Raw genomic sequence first — 19,266 nt, 5'->3', positions numbered from 1 at the left:
TTACAGTAAAAAAAAAAAATGAACAAACAAGGATTTGCCAACTTCAAAAACGTCTGGCTACAGTGGTGGCACAGGCAGGGGCTTCGTATAGTTGGCGGGCCTCGAGAGGCGCCGCAGACAAGAATCAGGAAAAGAGATAAGTTCATGCTGTTTTTCCACAAAAAAAAGGCTCCGCCGGCTGAAGAAGCCAATGGCCCTCTGCTTCCAGGAAACTTCGTGGCCCTTCCTGCCCCAGTGGCCCCGGGCCCGAAGGTAGCGAGCTCTGGCGAGGAAAACCACACGATGCTCCGGCGAATCCGCCTTGTTTTGAAAAAAGTGGAAACGCAAGAGCACGGAGCAGAATTGGAAGACTCCAACGTGTCTGTCCCTGCTCCGCCTTCCCGCTCTTCAAGCTTCCCGCCTGAGGTTGGTCCAGGTGCCACTACTACTGCTGTTTCTGTAGTCAGTGCGAAAACCACATAGAGGCAAAGGGGAAACTTATCTTTTGAAATAGATGGCTTCTTAAAGAAATAGATTGCTTCTTGAAATGTCCCCAATGTTCTTCTCTGATTCGGTATATATATCTTCTTGTTGTAGATGCCGCTTGGGTGCAAAGTTGTGCCTGCAGGAAAAGCCGTTTCTCAGTCTTCTTGAATGAAAGTAGATAAACCAGAACAAACACCTTCTCCTGGTCCAGCATTTTCCAAGCACGGAAACGGCACATTCAGCTTGAATTCCACAAACTCCCTGCTACCAAATCCGAAAACAAAACTTTCCGGTGCAAATATGACCTTTGACTTCCAGAACCACGTTCTGGGTCTTTCGGTTTTTGAAAACTACTTTCAATGTGAAAAAGTGCTGGTGGCAGTGAAGAAGAACAATGTCGTGTTCACGGCTATGGCCAATGTGGTGAAGGCAGCGCCAATTTCGCCCAAGACAAAGTTCTACAAGATCATCAAGCTTGCCGGGCCTGAAACAGACGTGAAAACCCTACTTCTCTGTCCCTCTCAAAGATACCTTACTGTTGTGGGAGAAAAAAGCATTTCTGTTGTTGACACAAACGAGATTTCCTTCGCAGACCACTCCACTGCTCTTGCAGAGCCCTTTTCGTTCGATCTCGGAAAGTTCAAGGACCCAGTCCAATGTGTTCAATGGCATCCTGCCGCAGCAAGACATTCTGAAATCGTTGTCTTGACGAGTCGTCAAATTCTTGTTTTTGACGTCATGTGTTCTTTCTCCACACCGGTATTGGTCCTAGATCTTGCATCCTTTCCGGACCTAGATGGGAAAAACGTAGTTTCGATGGCATTTGGATCAGCAGACTCTTTTTCGGGTTCCATCACGCTATATATCAACACAGCATGCGGTCTAATCTATGCTATCTTCCCATTCCTATGCAAGGGTTCGCTGTTCCGCACTTCTGCCCTGCAAATCTCCCAGTTTTATTTAGAAACGCAAGAAGCTCTTTCTTCTGTTTCAGATTCTTTCCCACCTATAGTGATAAACAAGAATCCTCGGGTTGAGGCTTTGGCTTCCCAACTTTCATTTGCTGAATCGTTGCAACAGAATTTGACTGTTTCTATGGGTAAAGAGCTGGCAATCTCTGGCGACGTCACTTTGGATTACGCAGAGCCTTCTTTCGGCTACGAAATTCAAGGACCAGTGGCAAAAACAGGTAAAAATGCAACCATCGTCCAAGTGGCTTCGAACGACAAAGTTTCCCTCCTTGCATCTGTGCATTCCACTGCTACTGGTAATTCTAAGATAGAGTACTATGGACAATTCCAGCCGTTGGTAATGGGAATGAAGAAAATACAAGATAATTTCCACAAACCTACAGAGCCGCAAAGCAAAGTGGTCGTGCCAAAAGAGGAGAGTTACGTCAAACCAGCGAGAGGTTTTGGATATGTGGTTGAATCAGATTCGGATGATGAAGATAATTCAGCGTTCGAGGCCGCTATGAAGGCGTATCATGAAGAACTAGAAATCTACAACCTCAACGTAAAGCTTTCAAAGCACTTTTCAGATAACTTTGGAAACTTGACGAAAATGGCTTCAGATAGCACCAAGATTTCTGGAAATCCTATCATAAGCAGCGAGGGCGAAAAGCTCCTTTTAGCATCAGGTGGAACACTTCTTGTTGGAAGTTTAGGCGAGTCTACTGCATCTTTGTTTCTTTCGCTGGCAGGCCTGTTTGAGCCAACATATGACACATTTGATATTTCTCCAGACACCACATCCGTGGCTCTTTGCGAAGATACAATTGGCCATAGCGGCAGTTTTGTGATCTCCTGTTCTCCAAAAGACAAAGTTTATGTTCGACAGATTGTGAGCAATGAGGTGAAAATCACGAAAAAGGAAGCTCCAGAGGAATTCTTGCCCACGCCTCCAGTTCCTTCATATGTCCCTGCGGATGAGTTGCGTCTTCGCTTAGACAAGAGTCTGAGTATAGGCGAATTGAAGAATTTCAATTTGGAATCTATCGACACTTTGAGCGATGTGCATGGCATTACAAGAAACGCAGCGGGACAGATTAATGCTCTCACAAAGTTCATGTTGTCCCTTCAAATGAAATTAAAGTTCCAGGTTGAGGATTTAAGAGCACAGGTGAAGGATGCAGAACATGCTTTGGCTAAGTATCAGAATGAGGAAAAGAGAAACAGTACAGAGCGGAAATTGTCATTGTTGGTTGGACGGCAGCAGAAACTAGCCCAGAAGCAAAAACGGATCCAAGAAAATATTGTCGATCGCTTCGAAGAGTTGAAACTCAAAATAGATCTTCCCATTTCCAAGGCGGAGAGAGAATGGTTCAAAGAGCTCAACGACATGAATCAAAGCGTAAATGTCGATGGCACATCTAAAAGTATAAGTACTCTGGTGGAAGAAATCACTCGAGAAGTTGCATCCTTGACCACGGAAGAACATGAAAGAGAAGAACAAGAAAGAGAAGAACCGGCATTGGAACTTCTCCAGATGGGTCCTGCGCTCTCGAGAATCCGCAACTTTCTACTCTATGAAGAGAAACTAATTAGGGAAACGAAAACAAAGGCACAACAGGTGGCATCTTCTTTTGCATAACGCTTATTGGGTCTATAGGAAGAAGGTACCAACGGGCTGTACGTATGATTTGGATCTTGCTTTTAGAAACGGCAAAAATTTGGTTTACATTGCATACACTATCAATTCTCTGCAACAGAGCAGACAGTCCTAATTACGTCCTATGGGTAACTTGGCAGAATGTACAACAGAAATGTTCAAATCCAATCTGCTGAAGGTCCTGGCTCTCTTGTAAAGAGTCGTGGCTTTAAAGCAGATTCAATAAGCAATTTTCCATTCACGAGGTGTAACTTTTCTGGAAATTCAAATATCTAATACTTATACAAAGTAGCTCTGGGCTTGCGTAGAAGTTTTCAAGATAAGACTAGGTGTTAGAGGACATGAAATGTAGCACATTCACAATTAGATCAAAAGACGACAAATCAACTTTCCAACCAGCTAAACCCAGTCTATAACGAAAACTCACGAGGATCTTTAACACGTTCTCTATCTTCCCTCTTTTGCTCTGAGAATCTGGTCAACGGCGTCCTTGAACGATTTGTCTAGAGGAGTCCATTTGATGCCCACCAACCTCGTTGTCTCGGAGTTGTCAAATGTCAGAACACTGTTTCTTCCCTCCTCGATGCTTCCTGGACTTCCCTCAGGCAAGTCCTTGCCGAGTTCGGGATAGGTTTTTTTGATAAACTCCAACATAATCTGTGTATCCCAATACTGACAAGAAGCAAGCAATCTCTTTCCTGAAAGATCATTTTCTACCGCAGCAATGTGTAGTGCCACCACATCTCTCACGTCGACGCCTGTGCCCTTGGCTTCAAACACACACTCGTTCTTTTTGGTTTTGAGAACTTTGGGCAAATAACTCGACGAAGAAGTGAAGGAATCCACAGCGTCATCGTCGAAAGCCAAAGGCCCAAACACATAGACAGGGTTAACGGTAGTCAAAGTAAAGGAAGGCTTCTCTTTGTCAATGAATTCCCAGGCCACTTTCTCAGCAAAAGTCTTGGAGCCTCCGTATAGAGAACCGGATTTGGTCTTCGCTTCGTCATATGTCACGTCGTTCCACAGACTTTCGGTGACATTGACCCTCTTTCTGTAGTCGTACATAGCCGCCAGGGACGACGTGTAAATGAACTTTTGGATGTTAGGCCCATACTGGTGTGCTGATTTCAATGCGTTTAATGTTCCCTGGATTGCTGGCAAAAGCACGTCGTTTTCAGGATCGTCTGACTGGAAAATAACAGGAGAGGCCGAATGCAAAAATGCAGTCACCTCTGGATGCTTTTTCATAGCCGTGTCGAAAGCCCCTTCCTCTAAAAAAGAAGGAACCACCTCATATGTAAATGCCAGCCCCAATTGTTTCTTCAACTTTTCGCCTTTTTCTGTTGATCGAACACTTCCAATCACATCGTATCCTTTTTCAACAAGATGTTTTGCTATCTGGGCTCCGATAAACCCATTGGCACCGGAAAGAAAAACCTGAGTCATTAGTTATCTTATCGTATGCGCATTATCTTAAACAGTGCGATAAGCACATAAAGAAAGGTGCAGTTTTAATCAAACCTTTCAACAGATATATTTTGAACTAGTCCACCAGCAAGACGAATTGTCTATAAAACCTATAATTAGGGCCAAAAATTAACCACCCAGAACTAGGCAATAGTAGGATAATTTTCTTTTCATAAGATGTGATCTTCAAGTCAGAAGAAGCCGATCCACAGAAAGTCATTTTTCGCTTTGTAAAGTGACTTTCCTTCTTTAATTATGGTGCTTTTTATTTTCTTGTTTTTTCAAATCAATCGGACTCACTTGAAGAAATGTGGTGGATTGGTCTGGATTAAAGTATGGAGACTGTACTGGATGACGGAATATTCTGCATTGATTGAAGTGATGAAGTGGTATTTATGTGGTGCCAATATACCTACTTTAAAATCTTGTTCTTCATATCCGTAGGAGGGCTTGGTTTCTTTTGATCACAGACAAGTCTGAACATCGCCGATCGTTCACAATAAAGCGGTGTAGGATTCGATGAGGACAATCAGAAGTTATCTACCAATCTACAGTCACTAAAGTAGCCAAAACTGAAGTTAATCAGCAAGCTGTAGCTTGTTTTGATATTCGCTAATCCAGTTACATCACTAGACATAACTAGCAAGAAGATGTTCATTGTCCACTATAGGCAAAGTTTGCTAACAACAGGTGTCAAGGAAACCAGTTAGCTTTTATTAGCTTGAGCAGCTTCCGGAATTTGACTTTATTTAATTTCCGTAATATTGTATATCTCATAGACATGTTGGCTCACCACATAAAATAGGGCCCAGGTGCGAAAGTCACAAACATGCGTTTCCGCTTCAAGTTTGGAGGATTCAGGATCCGCAAGATTAAAGTGTCTTACAGAGGCAAATTCAAAAATATTTTTCGTGTCAAGGGCCGGTTCCGTCGAAAGTTCCGGGCCAGGTGGTCATAATCAATAAATGCACAAAGGAAGGTTGATTTGTATTTTTATTCGGGCGGTGGAGGTGCTTGCGTCTTTGGTGGAGGAGCCTGCGGTTGGGGCGGCGGAGGTGGACTCTTGGAAAGATCCGCTTTAGGCGGAGGTGGAACAGAAACCGTAGGCGGAGGAGGAACGGAAGTTCCAGGCGGAGGAGGGAAAGAAGCCGGCGGCGGAGGAAAAGAGCCCGGTGGAGGAAAAGAGCCCGGTGGAGGAGGAAGATTTCCAGGCGGCGGAGGAAGGTTTCCAGGCGGCGGAGGGAAAGACGTTCCAGGTGGAGGCGGGAGAGAAAATCCAGGCGGTGGAGGAATAGACGTTCCAGGCGGAGAAGTAGACTTTCCAGACGGTTGCAGAGGAAATCCCGGCGGAGGATTCGTTGGAGCCGTCCCCACACCGGGAACCATGCCAGGCGGAATGGCCACAGGCGCTTGCAGCGACAGAAGCAGACCCGGCGACTCCGGTTCTCTCTTTTGGCGTTTCCAAGGCGGAAGCTCGGGCGCCGGCAGCGGCGTGTACGAATCTCTGCCCCTGTTTTCTCGGGCAACCTTGCAATCACGAGAAAAGTGGCCCACGCCGCCGCAAACTCGGCAAACAATGCTGGTGATATCACGTTTCGGCTGTTCTGGAGGAACAAAAGGCCGTGTTTCACGGAGCGTTCCGTTAAGCACCGCCAACTCCCGAAGCTGGTCCCGCTTCAAGTCGTTTTGGCCCTCGGGAGACTGGATGGCCTTGTCAATCACCTGCTGGGTCAAGCGGAGCGCCGTGGCGATTTTTGCAGACGAGTCTGCCGAAATCACAACATGCAACGGTTCCAGTGCCAGGGCATCGCTCAGTTTGCCGTCCTTGACCGAGCCCTTTCCCCGGATGGCCAACTTTGCACCACTTTCCTCTTGCAATTGCCGCAAGGTGTTGCCTCTGGGCCCGAGAAGAAGCCCCACAAAGTTGATGTCGGGATGTTCGCCCGTGGGGATGTAGAGTTTTTCCGAGGTTCTTCCGGGCCGCTTGTAGTCCACTGGCGGGTCGTAGAGCCGAACAGACCGAACGGCGTTTTCCACAAGCGTGTGTCTTTCTTTTTCAAGCGACGCCATAAGACGAGCGTGCCGCGTGTTTGTTCTGTTGCCCATATGGTCATATTGCGGCGGCGGCGAAGGATCACGGCGGAAATTTGGCACTTTGGCCGAAGGAAGCGTTGCTTCGACAGACGTTCCGGGACGCACACGGCGAAGAATTCCGGAGATCTCTTCGATGCGGAAAATCTGCTGGTATGCGTCGATCTGTTCCTGGGTCAAGTGGCCAGTTATGATGGTGTCGAGTTTGGAGGAGCCAACTGGTAGAAAGCGCAGTCGGGCGCCGGCCCATCGTGTTGGGCGGTCCATTGTTCAGACTTGGGCAAAAATGTGATCAGAAAATGTGATCCGAAAAATGTGATAAATGTGATCAGAAAAATGTGATCAAAGGCTCACAAATGTGGTCAGGTCGACAAGGATCAGACAAATGTGATCGTTCAGACAGTGTGATCAAAGGAAATGTGATTCAATGAATCTGCTAGTCCCAAAATGTTGAGATGAAGTTATAGACAGCTAGATAACAATGAGTCCGCAGTACGGTACTTGATAGCTGACTGGAATCTTTTGGTATCACGACTTGGCGTCTTGGACAGTCGGCAAGGTTCAAAAAGAAGGAATAGTGGCAATTGTTTCGAAACGGCTGAATCTTTCGGCGTAAAGACTGATAGTGATGCGAAGAGCAAATGCAGTGCCAGCAAGATGGTGAGAAGTGGAAATGCTGAAAAAGAATGAAGAATTTTTATATTTATATATTTATTTGTTTTGTAGGTCGGTTCACTTTTAGAGGCGATTCTAGCTGTTTCCGATTCTAGCTGTTTTTGGCATTTGTATTCTCTTGTCAGTTTTGCAGTTTTCAGTGGGACTAGTATTCTCACTACTTTGGTATATACTGCGTGACCATGAAGCTACGAAATATTACAACTGTCAGCTGTCTTTTCTTTTTTTTTTCAGTTCCGTGTAGTGTTTAACATTGCAGCAAATCACTCTGGTACACAATAAAGCGAAAACACAGTCCGCTAAAATGGTTGCAGTGAAATCAAGAACCTTCAACCTAAATGAATGCTTCGTTCTAATAAAGGATGGCAGGTACGTGATGTCTCTTCTCGTGTAACGATTCTGAAAACGAGGGCCTGTTAGAAAAGTGTAGCCAAATCTGAAAGCACACTAACTAACGTATTCTGTCCGATCATACCCGATTGACATTTGCCTTTGACTAGATTTGAGTGATGTATAATATCCATGAACGCAAGGCATAGTCTCACATTTATCTCACATTTATCTCACATTTATCTCACATTTATCTCCCATTTATCTCCCTTATTAATCTCCATTAATCTCCACTAATCTCCACTAATCTCTCCCACTAATCTCTCCCATTAATCTCTCCCAATCTCTCCTATAGTCAAATCTCTTCTATAGTCTCTCTCCTATAGTCTCTCTCCTATAGTCTCTCTCCTATAGTCTCTCTCCTATAGTCTCTCTCCTATAGTCTCTCTCCTATAGTCTCTCTCCTATAGTCAAATCTATAGTCCCTCCCTCTTGAACTCCAAGATGCTGAGAACTTCCCATCCTGCCGTCCGATGGGCCACCACCTCGACCTGCCAGCCCTTTTCTTTCATCTGCTGTGCGACGTCGTCGGGCCGATTGCGGGCGCAGAAGAGAATGTAAGCAGCACCTCCTGGGGCCAAGATGTCGTCTAGAGAGTCCAAAACCTGCTGTGTCACCACCATGCCGTCAGTTCCACCTAGCAAGGCCAAGTCAAGCCAAACCGGGTCCTCGGACGCAGCCGGACGCAGCGGCACGTCTTCAGCCGGCACGTACGGCGGATTGAACACCAACACGTCCACTGTCCGCTTTCGAAGCGCCGAAGTCAACGACATCTGGCATGGGTCTATGTCAGCCTTGTTGAGGCGAGCTGTGGCGGCCACGGCCTGACAGGCGGCCGGATTGACGTCTGTGGCAAAAAAAGTCCCGTCAGGAAAGACATGGGCCTTGAGGAAAGCCGAAACAACGCCCGAGCCGGCGCCAATCTCACATACAATCGGGAAAGCCCGCGATGGCCGGAGCTCTTCGAAACAGTCGAGAAAAAGAAACGAGTCTTCCGCTGGCTCGTACACCGTCTCCGCTAGAGGAGGAAGGTCCGGGGTCGGGAGCATGAAAAAGGAAAAGAAGCTCTGTGGTCTTGTTCTTACAGTCTGAAGAACAGGATGGATCGATGGTGGATGGAGTTGGTCACGTGCGCGACACCTTACCCAAGCAGAGGCAAAGGTGTCGCCTTAAACCCCAATGCAAGTCAAGGTGAAAACGTTAACAGGCAGAGACATTCCCGTCGACATCGAGGCGGGCGACAAGGTCGTGCGTATCAAGGAGATGATGGAGGAAAAAGAAGGAATCCCGCCCGCCCAGCAACGGTTGATTTTTAACGGGTCTCAGTTGAACGACGACGCTACCGTTTCCGAGCTGGGAATCCAGCCCGGCGCTTCTTTGCATTTGGTTTTGACCTTGCGGGGCGGTGTATAATAGATGAGTGGTAGAAGGTGTTGCTTGGTGATGCTGGATGGTCTTGATGGCCGATTATTATGGAGGACTGGTTACTCTATGATTGTTGAGCTACTCTTGATTATTGAGCTCTTATTGCTGCTCTTGGTTATTGAGCTCTTATTGCTGCTCTTGATTATTGCTGCTCTTGATGATTATGTACGTCTAATATATTACAGGCTGGCATCTTCCGTAGCTCTATGGCCACACTTTTGATGATACAGTCTTTCGAACCAGTGGCAGAATTCTAAGACTGAGCATTGTCTGATCCAGGCAATGGTCTCTTATCCCTTAATGCATGCTTTAGGCTTGGTAGCTTGGTTACCTGAAACTTCATTCCGACTTGGCCCATTTCTTTGCGTTGGCCAAAAACTGGCTGATGTTGGGCTTGATTTCGGGGAAAACATACTCCGTGTAGATTTCCTCCACATTGTCCACCTGCCTCCGTTTTCTGATTTGTGTCGGGGTTTTCTTCTCCACGTCTGCCAAGCTTTGTGTAGTTCCGTGCATCTCTTCATACGATTTCCATGCTTCAAGTAACTGAAGTGCATTTTCTCCGTCTCCTGTTGCCTTGTACTTATTATAGGCCTCGCCAAACACCTTGCGTGTTTGACTGAGTTGATGTTCGCCAATAGCAAAATGTGTATCTTCTTCTATCTGCTCAAGCTGGTCCATTTGCAGCGGGGAGAGAATAGAAGACTCGAAAATCGCAAAAGCAATCCAGACCTCGACACTTGGCTTGGAGTCCAATACTTCCCGGTAAACCTGTCTCGCCTTGTCATACATAAACTCTTCTTTGAGATAGTCAATGTAGGCAGACAAGAGGTCTTGGAAAGGTAAGAAGCTTAGTTCCAGTTCCGGCGACGTAGTGATCGATATCGCCATATCATAAAGAGCCACACACCGCTCAGATTCGCCCATGCGTTGCTCAAAAGCCACATATTCTTCTAATACAGGCAACGCCAAAGTGGTTTTCTGATTATAGTCCGATATTAATGCCAGCTCAAGCCATTTCTCGTAGAGCTTGCGAACACGGTCCCATTCGGCCAATTTTTGCTCGAGCGCAATATAGTAGCGGAAGATTTTGCGTTTGGGAGATTTCTGGCTCGTCTGGCCAATGGCCCTGCCCAAGACTTTTCTTACTGCGCCCAACCCACGATGGCGAAGCTCGAACTCCGCATAGTGGATCCAGAGCTTGGCAAAAGAAAATTTGGTCTGAGGAACTGTGTCGAGAGCTTTCTTCCAAGTTTCTCGAGCTTTGTCGGGGTTTTTGCAATCGAATTCAAGTGAAAGAGCCAACTTAATCCAGAGAAAAACATAGCGTCTCCATACAATCAGCTTTGAGACTGCGTCTGGTGAGGTTTGCACAGCGTTTTCAAGAATCGAGTTGGCTCTCACTGGATCCTGTTCAAGCTTCGCCAACTCCCACCACGACTCGTAATCCTTCGGATTTACATCAACATTTTGTTCGTACTGGAGCTTTCTTTTTAGAAGCAAAGTTTCGCTTGTGCTGGCCGACGTGCCATATTTCTTTTCGAATTCGGAGAAACTCTGGAAAACCTCGGCTTTCTGTGTTTTGGAAAGATAGTCTTTCTCCAAAAGCGTCGTATAAATGGCTCTGGCGCGTGCAAATTCCCGCATGGATGCTTCCCACAGACACCAACGAGCCACTAGAGACGCAACGGTAGTCTTTTCTTGGAAATCTTCTTGTGCTATAAGCGTATCCATTGCACACTCAAAAATGCCCCGAATGCGAGCTATCTGGACATCATCGAGGGGCGGCTGGGTCGTTTCAAAGACAAGCCAGTCAAGCCACATGTCAGCGTCGCCTGGAAAAAGCGACACATAGCGGAGATATATGTTTCGGGCATTGGCCCATTCTTCATACCGCTGCTCAAACTCCACATAGGCGGTCCAGGCCACTTTGGGAGGCCTCCATGTGAGCCAGCGCTCGAAAACAGAACGGGTGCCTCTGAAATTGCCCAACGCCTCTTCCGTTTGCACATACATAAACCATAGCTTGTCAACTTTGGGAAGAGTCGTGACCGCACGGTCTAGTAGGTTTCGGGCATGGTTCACGTTGTGATGGAGAAGCTCCAACTCGATGTAGCGCACCCAAAAAGGCACATGCTGGACATTCACTTCGAGCGCCCTTTCCATGATGGAACGGGCCCGTTTGAAATCATGATTATGGTCGACTTCCCACTTGGCATAGCGCATCCACTGGCCGAAATTGAGGCGGTTTTTGTTGAGCTGCTGCTCGAACTCTCTTCTTTTCGAAAGCTGGTACGATCGGAGCTCCTCGAGATCCTGGATGGTCTGCTCTGGTCTCTTGTATGTTGACAGTTTTAGCTGGTTGGCTTCATTGAGAATATCGGCCGAGGTGACTTGTTTTTCCGAGACTTCTCCTACTGGCACCAGAGCCGAGTCTGTGGCAAGATTTGGGGGTAGAGAGATGTTGCTCATGGGAATTGGGCAAAAACAAAAAATATCCGCATCTATCGATATGATGATTGATAAGTTACGATGAGTGCGATGCAAAAAGAAATGCCTTCAGCAAGATTCGAACTGACGATCTCCTCATTACTAGTGAGGTGCCTTACCAACTTGGCCATAAAGGCTTGTTGAGTGATAATTGAAGCAGCTTAATTATGCTCAGTAATATAGATTCCTATCTTGATATTATGTTCTTTTCGGTATACTATTCGTAAATTGATCAGCCAATGCATAGATCTCTACCAAAGGCCCTTTCTTGAATAAGATGTCTGATCAGGAAATAATTGTGCTAATACCATTTACTGTACCAACTTGGAAGACGGCACCTTACACTGTTACAAATTGTTTTAGGTCTCTACTTGCGTATTTACGAATACAAGCAATTGGTAAATTTTCTAGCGAGTGAATTCGTACGATACAATATCCGTTACCATGAGCGGTGAAGATTTTTTCTTATCCAACTTGGGTTCACCTTCTTGTAAGCTGAAAGTAGAATACACGAGTTCGTCTACTTGAAACATTTCATGTCGTTACAATTCTATACATTAGATTCCATTAGTTATCCCAAATTGAGATCCTATCTCGTGATCATCTCTGATCTTCTGATATTCTGATCTTCTCTTATTCTTATCCCAAATCCCATTTCTTCACCGTAAATTATCTCCATCACGCCCACACTTGGAGCTGCTCGAAATAGTCAATCCGATTCTTTCTCTTCGCAATTAGTTCCACCACCTCGTGTCGTATATCATCCACCATAATCGGATGACCACAAGTAACAAAAGCAATGGAGCCCGATACTTCTTCAGCAAAGCCAGACACTAGTTTGTGAATGTCCGGTCTGCATTCGAAGAAAGAAACATGAGGCAAGTTCTGTTTCAAGTGGCCAATTGGATCGTTTTCGGTCGCGTGGTAGTATGTGTAAGTATTGTGCAATAGTGCCAGTCTATCGTCGGCCCGAGAGAGAAGTTGGCCAGAAGGCCGAGTCACATAGATGCGTACTTCGATTCCCGAATGCTCAAGGGCCAGAAGCTCATTGTAAAACCACAAAAGAGAGCTGTATTCACGAACAACCCACACCAAAACAACTTTCTTTGCGGAATCAGGCTCTGATACTCTGTTTTCCCGTGCGGCTTCGACCAGTTCAGCATAAATCCCCGGAATTCCGTTTCCTCCAGCGATAAAGACGCTAGCATCATATTTCGACGCAGGCGAAGCTTCTCCGTAAGATCCTTCCACTGCAATACGCATTCGGGCCGACTTATCTGGGTTTTTCTCGAGAAACCGGCGAAGGCTTGTTGTGACACCATCTTTCACCTTCACATAAAAGACAATCGAGTTCTCCATCTCCGTATACGTGAACGGATGGGACTGCCAGAAGCTGGGCCAGCGAAGAAAATGAATAAAGCAATGACCGCCCCCTTCAGAACGGAACAGACTGGGTTTTGGAACAGTCACTTTGAGTGTCAAGTCTTCAAAAAGCTGGACTTTCGCTTCGGGAAAGCCAAACAGGAAAATACGCTGGAGCCGTATGACCCGGTCCAAAATCCAAAGACAAGCTGTGCAATAGTAGTAGCTGAGAAAACGCAAGTTTGCCACGTGGAAGCATCCTCCGCCGATGAAAATAGCTGCTAGAAGAATGTGGAGAGCCAAAAACGCCTCGTACCATCTTCTTCGGAGCACCAACATGCCTTGGACGAGAATTGCCACTCCGGAAACTGTACCTGCAATTCCCCAGTATATGTAATTTTCCAAAGCGTGTCTTCTCTTGAGATATAGAAGTGCCCCGTAAGCAAAACTGTGAATCAAGATTAAAAGCACGAGAATGCGAGAGATCCACCTGTGAAACATCACAAACGTCGAGTATTCCCATCTTGTGAACCATTGGAGCACGTTATTGCGCCCAGCAAAAAGGATGGAGAGCGGAGCAAGGTAGCTGGCCAAAATACCCAGGCGAACGCCGTAATACCGGAACAACGCCTGTTTCTTCATCGGGTATATAGGGTCGCCATCAACCGCGGAGATTTTTGCAATTGAAAAGTGTGCTGTGAGCACCAGAAAAGCAAGGAGAATGAGCGTTTCAGCTCTGGTGGGAACAAGTAGATCGAAAATGCCCCCGATGGGTCTTTCGTTAGTTCTCCAGCGGCCTACAGTCGCCGGCAACGAGACATATCTTCGAAAAATCAGAACTGCCTTTCCCGTCCACAGTTGTGCTAGCCTAGGATAGAGGATTTTCGTCCAGTTTCCCACAGCAGCAAGAGTGAAGACCAGAGCCCAGAACAACACAAGGTAAAAGCCGTATTGGACCGAACGGTTGTAGTTTCCAAGAAACTGGTCGTAAGAGCGGCGATAGACCATGATTTCCGTTTCACTAAGACGCAAAGGGTGCTGGAGTGGATGATCCAACGTCTGAGATTTGGATATTTGCGCCTCTTGTTTGTAATACGCGAGAGCCTGATCAAACGATGCCTTATCCCAGTTCGTTCCAAACTTACTGTTGCATCTTGAAATCAACGACGTTTCCTCGTGGGGGTATCCTGTAGCATAGCAATAAGCAATGGTAGAAAAAGCGTTTTCATTGGTGCAAACACAGTATTCGTGGGACCAGGATTGCGGCAGGATGTCGTTGTTCTGGCAGAATGAGATATTGGACACATGGGCACTGCAACTGTAAAAGGCAATTTCCAGCTCAGAAAAACGACTGAACGGAGCACCCTGCCAAGTTTTGGTGGGAGCAAGAAGAATAGACACTGTGATGAAAAGGATCGCAGCGGAAATTCTCAGCACATTGGGGTTCTTGGAGACGACAAAAGCCGGCAACGGTAGAAACGCCAATAGTAGATACATCTCTTCAATTCAAAGATGAAGCAAGGTACGACACCTTGGGGATCTGAGAAAAAAAGTTATCTATTTCATCTGGAGGAACTTAGATGCATGATGCATGCAGGAGTCCATTCTCGGCAATCGCCACACAGGACAGGACCCTCGGATCTCGCTTAGGGGTCCGGAATGACCGGCTGATTATCTAGATAATCGCCACAATAGAGACAACCTTCCATTCTGCATGTAGTGGCCCGATCTTTTGGCCACGGCTCTAATTCATCGTGACAGAGTTCAAAATATGCTTGTTTATGCTGTCAAAGCCACTTGTTTTTTTTTTTGGTGGTTTTTGTTTTTTTGGGCCAGACCTTACATTACAAATCAGCCCCTGTATATAGGCACCTTGATTAGCAATGGGTCTAGCTCTACGATGAACAATCCATATTTAAGGCTACAGATCCTTCTCTTTTTAACTCACTTCTGATCATACAAACATGTCACTCCAGTCCTCCAACTTGAAAGAGCAATACGTTCCCTTGAGCCAGATCAGAAGACCGATCCCACCGGTTCTAGACCAACAGAAAATCGATGCTATGGTCTCCACGTTGAAAGGAACGCCAACGGCGTCTGCCACATGCTCTCTTGAAAATATAACGGCGGGAGAACTTCCGCCAGTGGACGTTTTTCTTGTGCGAGAGCAGGGAAAAAGCTTCTACTTTGCTTTTGGCGGATGCCATCGTTTCCAGGCCTACGACAAGCTTTCTCAGGAGGGAGAGGAGCCCATGGTGAAGGCCCGGATCTTACCTGCGACACGAGACACTTTGCGGGTGTACTTGGGTGCGTCGGTGGACGAGATGTTTGGAAAGAATGAATGAGGGCAGAAACAAGAAAGGAGAATTGGATTACAGGAAGAAGGAAGCGGATTACAGGAAGAAGGAATGGAAGATGGATGTGCTCCATGAAGGGGACAATGCGGCTATTTGGACTGCTGGACTCTGTCTTCTATGGTATTTTTAGTATAAGAGGATATTACCGGAGTCGTACATCAAACCATGCTGTCGCAGGTATCTGTTGATTGGAGTATTGCAATACAAGGAATTACGGCGTCTCGTAGGCTACAGTGGTGGTTGGGAATGCAATTTCGTGCCGCTACAAACGGAAGTGAAATCCATTACATTCACTAATATCCACATTTGACTACTCGAAAGAATCTTAGCTCGTGGTTTTTGTTTGAAGTGGGGTCGTAGAATGAACAGACTCAGAGCTCTCCCGAGAAGAAGAAGGCAACGGAATCTGCCGATGCTTGGCCATTCTTTTTCTTTGCCAAGATTCCGGAATCACAGGCAACTTGCCATGCTTTTCCTCGTAGAGCAAAGCAGAAAACATTGCAATAACCGCAATCCAGTAGCAGTTATAGCCAATGACACTGCCGTAGGTGGCGCTGTTTGTCCATCCGAATACAGCAGTGAAAAGCATCCATCCGACTCCATCTTCGGGCAACTCGCCATTACAACAGTTCACATGCCACACACTATTGGAAATGTCGTAAGAGCCTGGTCCGTGGCCAGTTTCCGACACATCAAAGCCATCGCAAAGGTCAATGAAACGCTGGAGCTCAAAGTTCCACACACCTTTTGAGAAAAGACCAGCAGCCACCAAATACAAAAAGCAAGAGGACACAATCATGAACATCTGGATGGAAAGCGTCTTCCCCGACCGATACATAATGATACCCACTATAGCCCCAATGGCGATGCCCAAAAGGGTAGCATTTAGAATGGCCCAAACCGAAGTGGATTCGTTGACACCAATGCCGCCCACAAACACTATTGCTTCGAGTCCTTCTCTCAATGTCGTAATGAAGGGGAGAATGAACATGGCGTTTCTTTCTGACCACGTTTTGGACGCTTCGACATCCAAATAGTTGTACTGGTCAATAATATCGCCCAACTTCTGCTTCCACTTTTGTTGCATGCGGTTAACTCGGAGCATTTTCACGCCCATGGCCGAGATAATCACGCTTGCAAGGATGGAAAACACTCCCTCCCAGTAATGTTCGGTGGTACTCCACAAATCACTTCCGAGGGCATAAAACACAGCTAGAATGAAGGCCCCCACAACCAAACAGGCAAGAAAGCCGCAGAGGCCGCCAATCCAGATTTGCCACTTCAAATTTCGGAGCTCTTTTTGTGCTGTGTGCTGCTTGTTGTCTGTGCTTTGATATTGTGGTTCTGTTTCATTTGTCTGCAAGCTCTTGTTGACAAAGGCCAAGAGAACAGAGATGATGATGGCCAGTTCCAATGCCTCGCGCAAAACGATGAAAAACACTTGCACGGAAAAGAAATCTTCAAGGGACGACATGGCTGGAGAAAGAAAAGTGGCCGTGTGTGGAAAGTTTTGATAATGACAGATCGAAATCGGGCCGTACGCCGAGGGTGCATATGTGGCAGGAGCCGTGCATGGGCCGGAATAGCGCAAACCGGGGGATCGCAGAAATGTCTGGTCGCGACTTTGATTTCCGGCCGTCTCGTTGAAACTATGAATCATGAATATAGCCTTGGCACGGAGTACATTGTCGTACATGATATAAATAGTTTTGGGTCATGAAATTCACTGTGAACAGTTTGTGAAAGATGTCTTTGGATCATTCTAGGCTTTTTTTAATCCTCAATTTTTCTGGTGCTAAAAAATATGTCAAGATTGCACTATATAGCTCCCAAATCGGCGTTAGGCTTTTTAGATGTTTTGCTTGATACATTTCGGCATTAGATTTCGGACTGTCAAACACATTTGTCTGTGACATTTATTTGTCTTTGGAATGTAGGGCCGGTCACAATTCACTAGTTAATATTTTTATAGTTACACATACTTCCTTCAAGACCAACATAAAGTCAATCCTCTCAACTCTTAAGAACCCTTGGCTGAGAATATTACAACCTTTTGGATCTATGCTGACTCTCTGCTGTTACAAATTGTGGATTTTCTGCCATAAAGCGTAGTGACTTTCCTGTTATGTACGATCTTTGTCACCTCTAAGCTTTGCATTACTGATTTGATGATCCTATAAGATAAAGTGACGATCGCTGGAGTAGGCCAGCTTCAAGAAAAGAATGCTGTAGTTACTTTTCTCAATGTCATGCCAGGGCCGTGATTGTGTGAAATAACGCCATTGTGTGCATTGATCCTGACAATTGCACATCAACTGAGCTTCTGGATAAGCTGTCTATAGTATGAAGACCCTATTTACCTAAGCCCAACAAGTGTCTTCGATGCTTTGTCCAGATTCTGGAGGCCACTGTTCGTATCAGTCGTCGGCCCCATGCTTGAAAATCTTGTCACCGACTGTCATTACATTAGATCTTCTTCTTGATCAGCTTTCGAGTCAAACATGCCCCCATTCTAAACTGGATGTATCTAATAGTTATGCCTAATAATTGAGCCGAGGCCGTTTTGTTTCAGGGCGTCCAGGCCCTTTTGGCACCAGCTGTCCTGGTCCCTTTACTGTGTCAGGTATCTGTCCCTTCGTCTCGGTCTTGTGTCCCTTCATGTCTGTTTTCTGTCCCTTGTATTCTTGCGCCTCCTCCATGCGAGACTCTGGATCCCGCCGCTTGAATCTCTCCTTGTCAATCTCATGGCTCTCTTCGAACCGCGGAAGCTCGTGCGGCAATAACGCCCGAGGCTCAGCCTCGAAATATTCGTGTTCAAGCGCATCGACGGCGTTCCATCGTTTCGCCGGGTCCAAGGTGAGCATATGCGCCAAGAGATCTGTGCCGAGGTCGCCCAAAAGCGGGCCAAACCGAGCCTCGAGCGTTCTGCGGCAGGTGAGGCCGATGTTCAAATCCAGCTTGTTTGGTAGTTGCGCTGCGCCCGGCCATATCTCTCGCAGCGGCGGGCCCACCAAGTCGAATATGATCTGCGCCTGGTGGGAGTCGCTTTTGCCCACCAAAATGGGCTTCCCGGTGAAAAGCTCTGCGAAAACACATCCCACCCCCCACATATCCACTGCGGTCGTATATCGGCGCTCGCCCAAAAGAAGCTCGGGCGGCCGGTACCACCGCGTCACCACCAAAGCGGTGTATGCTCTTTCGCCTCCGCCCGGGGGGCCGTTTTTCACTGGCGTTCGTCCATGATAGGGCCGGGCCAAGCCGAAATCGGCGATTTTCACCACGCCGTCGGGCGCAATGAGAATGTTCGCCGCCTTGATGTCTCGATGCAAGTACTTCTGGCCGTGCACATACGCCACGCCGGCCAAGAGCTGCTTGACTATGCTCTTGGCTATGGGCACCGTCACGTGCGTCTTGGGGTTTTCCAAAAGCCCAACCAAATCTAACACCATGTACGGCGACACGGTGTAGAAACATCCTCTCAGCGTGACGGGCTCGCCGTCCCGCGACGCCTCGTACACCATGCCCGCGATGGGCAAGACGTTTTTGTGCGCCAACTTCTTCAAGATGGTGATTTCCCGAAGCGCCGTGATCGGAAAGCCCTCCTTGGCCAGATGGTTGATGAGCTGCTTGAGCGCCACGGTGCGGCCTGTGCGCGTGTCACGGGCCTTCTGCACCACGCCAAACGTTCCCTGGCCGATTTTGCACACGATTTCGTAGCGGGCCAAAGTGTCCATGTCAGCGAAGCGGGAAAGCGACTGGAGTTTTCGCGGGGCTCTGTGGGTGTGGAGAGGGGCCGAAATGTCGCTTTTGCTGCGAATGTCGTCCCCATTGTCGTTGTTTGCTCCGTCGGCCATGGCTTTCTAAGCTGAGAAAGATGGTTCTTAGTCGTTGATGTGGTGGTGCGCACACGACTACTCCAGGCCAAGGTACAAGA

General features: G+C 47.0%; 11 protein-coding genes and 1 non-coding gene across 12 annotated transcripts; 4 read left to right on the top strand and 8 right to left on the bottom strand. All coding sequences in view use genetic code 12, as the record gives it.

The window, feature by feature from the left end:
* Nucleotides 1–18: 18 nt before the first annotated feature.
* FOB63_005033 (uncharacterized protein) lies at nucleotides 19–462 on the top strand (the record flags this gene model as incomplete). Its single annotated transcript, XM_066102452.1, has 1 exon — nucleotides 19–462. The coding sequence occupies one exon, from the start codon at nucleotides 19–21 to the stop codon at nucleotides 460–462; it is 444 nt and encodes a 147-aa protein (XP_065958217.1).
* A 171-nt stretch (nucleotides 463–633) lies between these two features.
* Nucleotides 634–3,057, top strand: NUP82 (linker nucleoporin; the record flags this gene model as incomplete). Its single annotated transcript, XM_002617282.2, has 1 exon — nucleotides 634–3,057. One exon carries the CDS (start codon nucleotides 634–636, stop codon nucleotides 3,055–3,057), a length of 2,424 nt encoding a protein of 807 aa, XP_002617328.2.
* Nucleotides 3,058–3,522: 465 nt separating this feature from the next.
* On the bottom strand, nucleotides 3,523–4,521 carry FOB63_005031 (NAD dependent epimerase/dehydratase family protein; the record flags this gene model as incomplete). The annotated part of the gene is made up of 1 exon (XM_002617283.2): nucleotides 3,523–4,521. One exon carries the CDS (start codon nucleotides 4,519–4,521, stop codon nucleotides 3,523–3,525), a length of 999 nt encoding a protein of 332 aa, XP_002617329.2.
* A 1,014-nt stretch (nucleotides 4,522–5,535) lies between these two features.
* On the bottom strand, nucleotides 5,536–6,900 carry FOB63_005030 (mRNA splicing protein; the record flags this gene model as incomplete). The annotated part of the gene is made up of 1 exon (XM_002617284.2): nucleotides 5,536–6,900. One exon carries the CDS (start codon nucleotides 6,898–6,900, stop codon nucleotides 5,536–5,538), a length of 1,365 nt encoding a protein of 454 aa, XP_002617330.2.
* A 1,214-nt stretch (nucleotides 6,901–8,114) lies between these two features.
* FOB63_005029 (S-adenosylmethionine-dependent methyltransferase) lies at nucleotides 8,115–8,747 on the bottom strand (the record flags this gene model as incomplete). Its single annotated transcript, XM_002617285.2, has 1 exon — nucleotides 8,115–8,747. The coding sequence occupies one exon, from the start codon at nucleotides 8,745–8,747 to the stop codon at nucleotides 8,115–8,117; it is 633 nt and encodes a 210-aa protein (XP_002617331.2).
* A 130-nt stretch (nucleotides 8,748–8,877) lies between these two features.
* On the top strand, nucleotides 8,878–9,111 carry RUB1 (NEDD8 family protein; the record flags this gene model as incomplete). The annotated part of the gene is made up of 1 exon (XM_002617286.2): nucleotides 8,878–9,111. The coding sequence occupies one exon, from the start codon at nucleotides 8,878–8,880 to the stop codon at nucleotides 9,109–9,111; it is 234 nt and encodes a 77-aa protein (XP_002617332.1).
* A 351-nt stretch (nucleotides 9,112–9,462) lies between these two features.
* Nucleotides 9,463–11,595, bottom strand: FOB63_005027 (uncharacterized protein; the record flags this gene model as incomplete). The annotated part of the gene is made up of 1 exon (XM_002617287.2): nucleotides 9,463–11,595. The coding sequence occupies one exon, from the start codon at nucleotides 11,593–11,595 to the stop codon at nucleotides 9,463–9,465; it is 2,133 nt and encodes a 710-aa protein (XP_002617333.2).
* An 82-nt stretch (nucleotides 11,596–11,677) lies between these two features.
* Nucleotides 11,678–11,750, bottom strand: FOB63_005675. The gene has a single exon. It is a non-coding gene; the product is annotated as a tRNA-Thr (tRNA).
* A 541-nt stretch (nucleotides 11,751–12,291) lies between these two features.
* Nucleotides 12,292–14,472, bottom strand: FRE9 (Fre9p; the record flags this gene model as incomplete). The annotated part of the gene is made up of 1 exon (XM_002617288.2): nucleotides 12,292–14,472. One exon carries the CDS (start codon nucleotides 14,470–14,472, stop codon nucleotides 12,292–12,294), a length of 2,181 nt encoding a protein of 726 aa, XP_002617334.2.
* A 467-nt stretch (nucleotides 14,473–14,939) lies between these two features.
* SRX1 (sulfiredoxin) lies at nucleotides 14,940–15,320 on the top strand (the record flags this gene model as incomplete). Its single annotated transcript, XM_002617289.1, has 1 exon — nucleotides 14,940–15,320. One exon carries the CDS (start codon nucleotides 14,940–14,942, stop codon nucleotides 15,318–15,320), a length of 381 nt encoding a protein of 126 aa, XP_002617335.1.
* Nucleotides 15,321–15,657: 337 nt separating this feature from the next.
* Nucleotides 15,658–17,028, bottom strand: FTH1 (Fth1p; the record flags this gene model as incomplete). Its single annotated transcript, XM_002617290.2, has 1 exon — nucleotides 15,658–17,028. One exon carries the CDS (start codon nucleotides 17,026–17,028, stop codon nucleotides 15,658–15,660), a length of 1,371 nt encoding a protein of 456 aa, XP_002617336.2.
* Nucleotides 17,029–17,872: 844 nt separating this feature from the next.
* CRK1 (cyclin-dependent serine/threonine protein kinase) lies at nucleotides 17,873–19,186 on the bottom strand (the record flags this gene model as incomplete). The annotated part of the gene is made up of 1 exon (XM_002617291.2): nucleotides 17,873–19,186. The coding sequence occupies one exon, from the start codon at nucleotides 19,184–19,186 to the stop codon at nucleotides 17,873–17,875; it is 1,314 nt and encodes a 437-aa protein (XP_002617337.2).
* Nucleotides 19,187–19,266: the final 80 nt, after the last annotated feature.

Source organism: Clavispora lusitaniae (assembly GCF_014636115.1).
Source record: "Clavispora lusitaniae strain FDAARGOS_655 chromosome Unknown tig00002663_pilon, whole genome shotgun sequence".
Taxonomy (NCBI): domain Eukaryota; kingdom Fungi; phylum Ascomycota; class Pichiomycetes; order Serinales; family Metschnikowiaceae; genus Clavispora; species Clavispora lusitaniae.
Note: the sequence above shows the minus strand (reverse complement) of the source record. Positions and strands in the feature narration are given on the sequence as shown.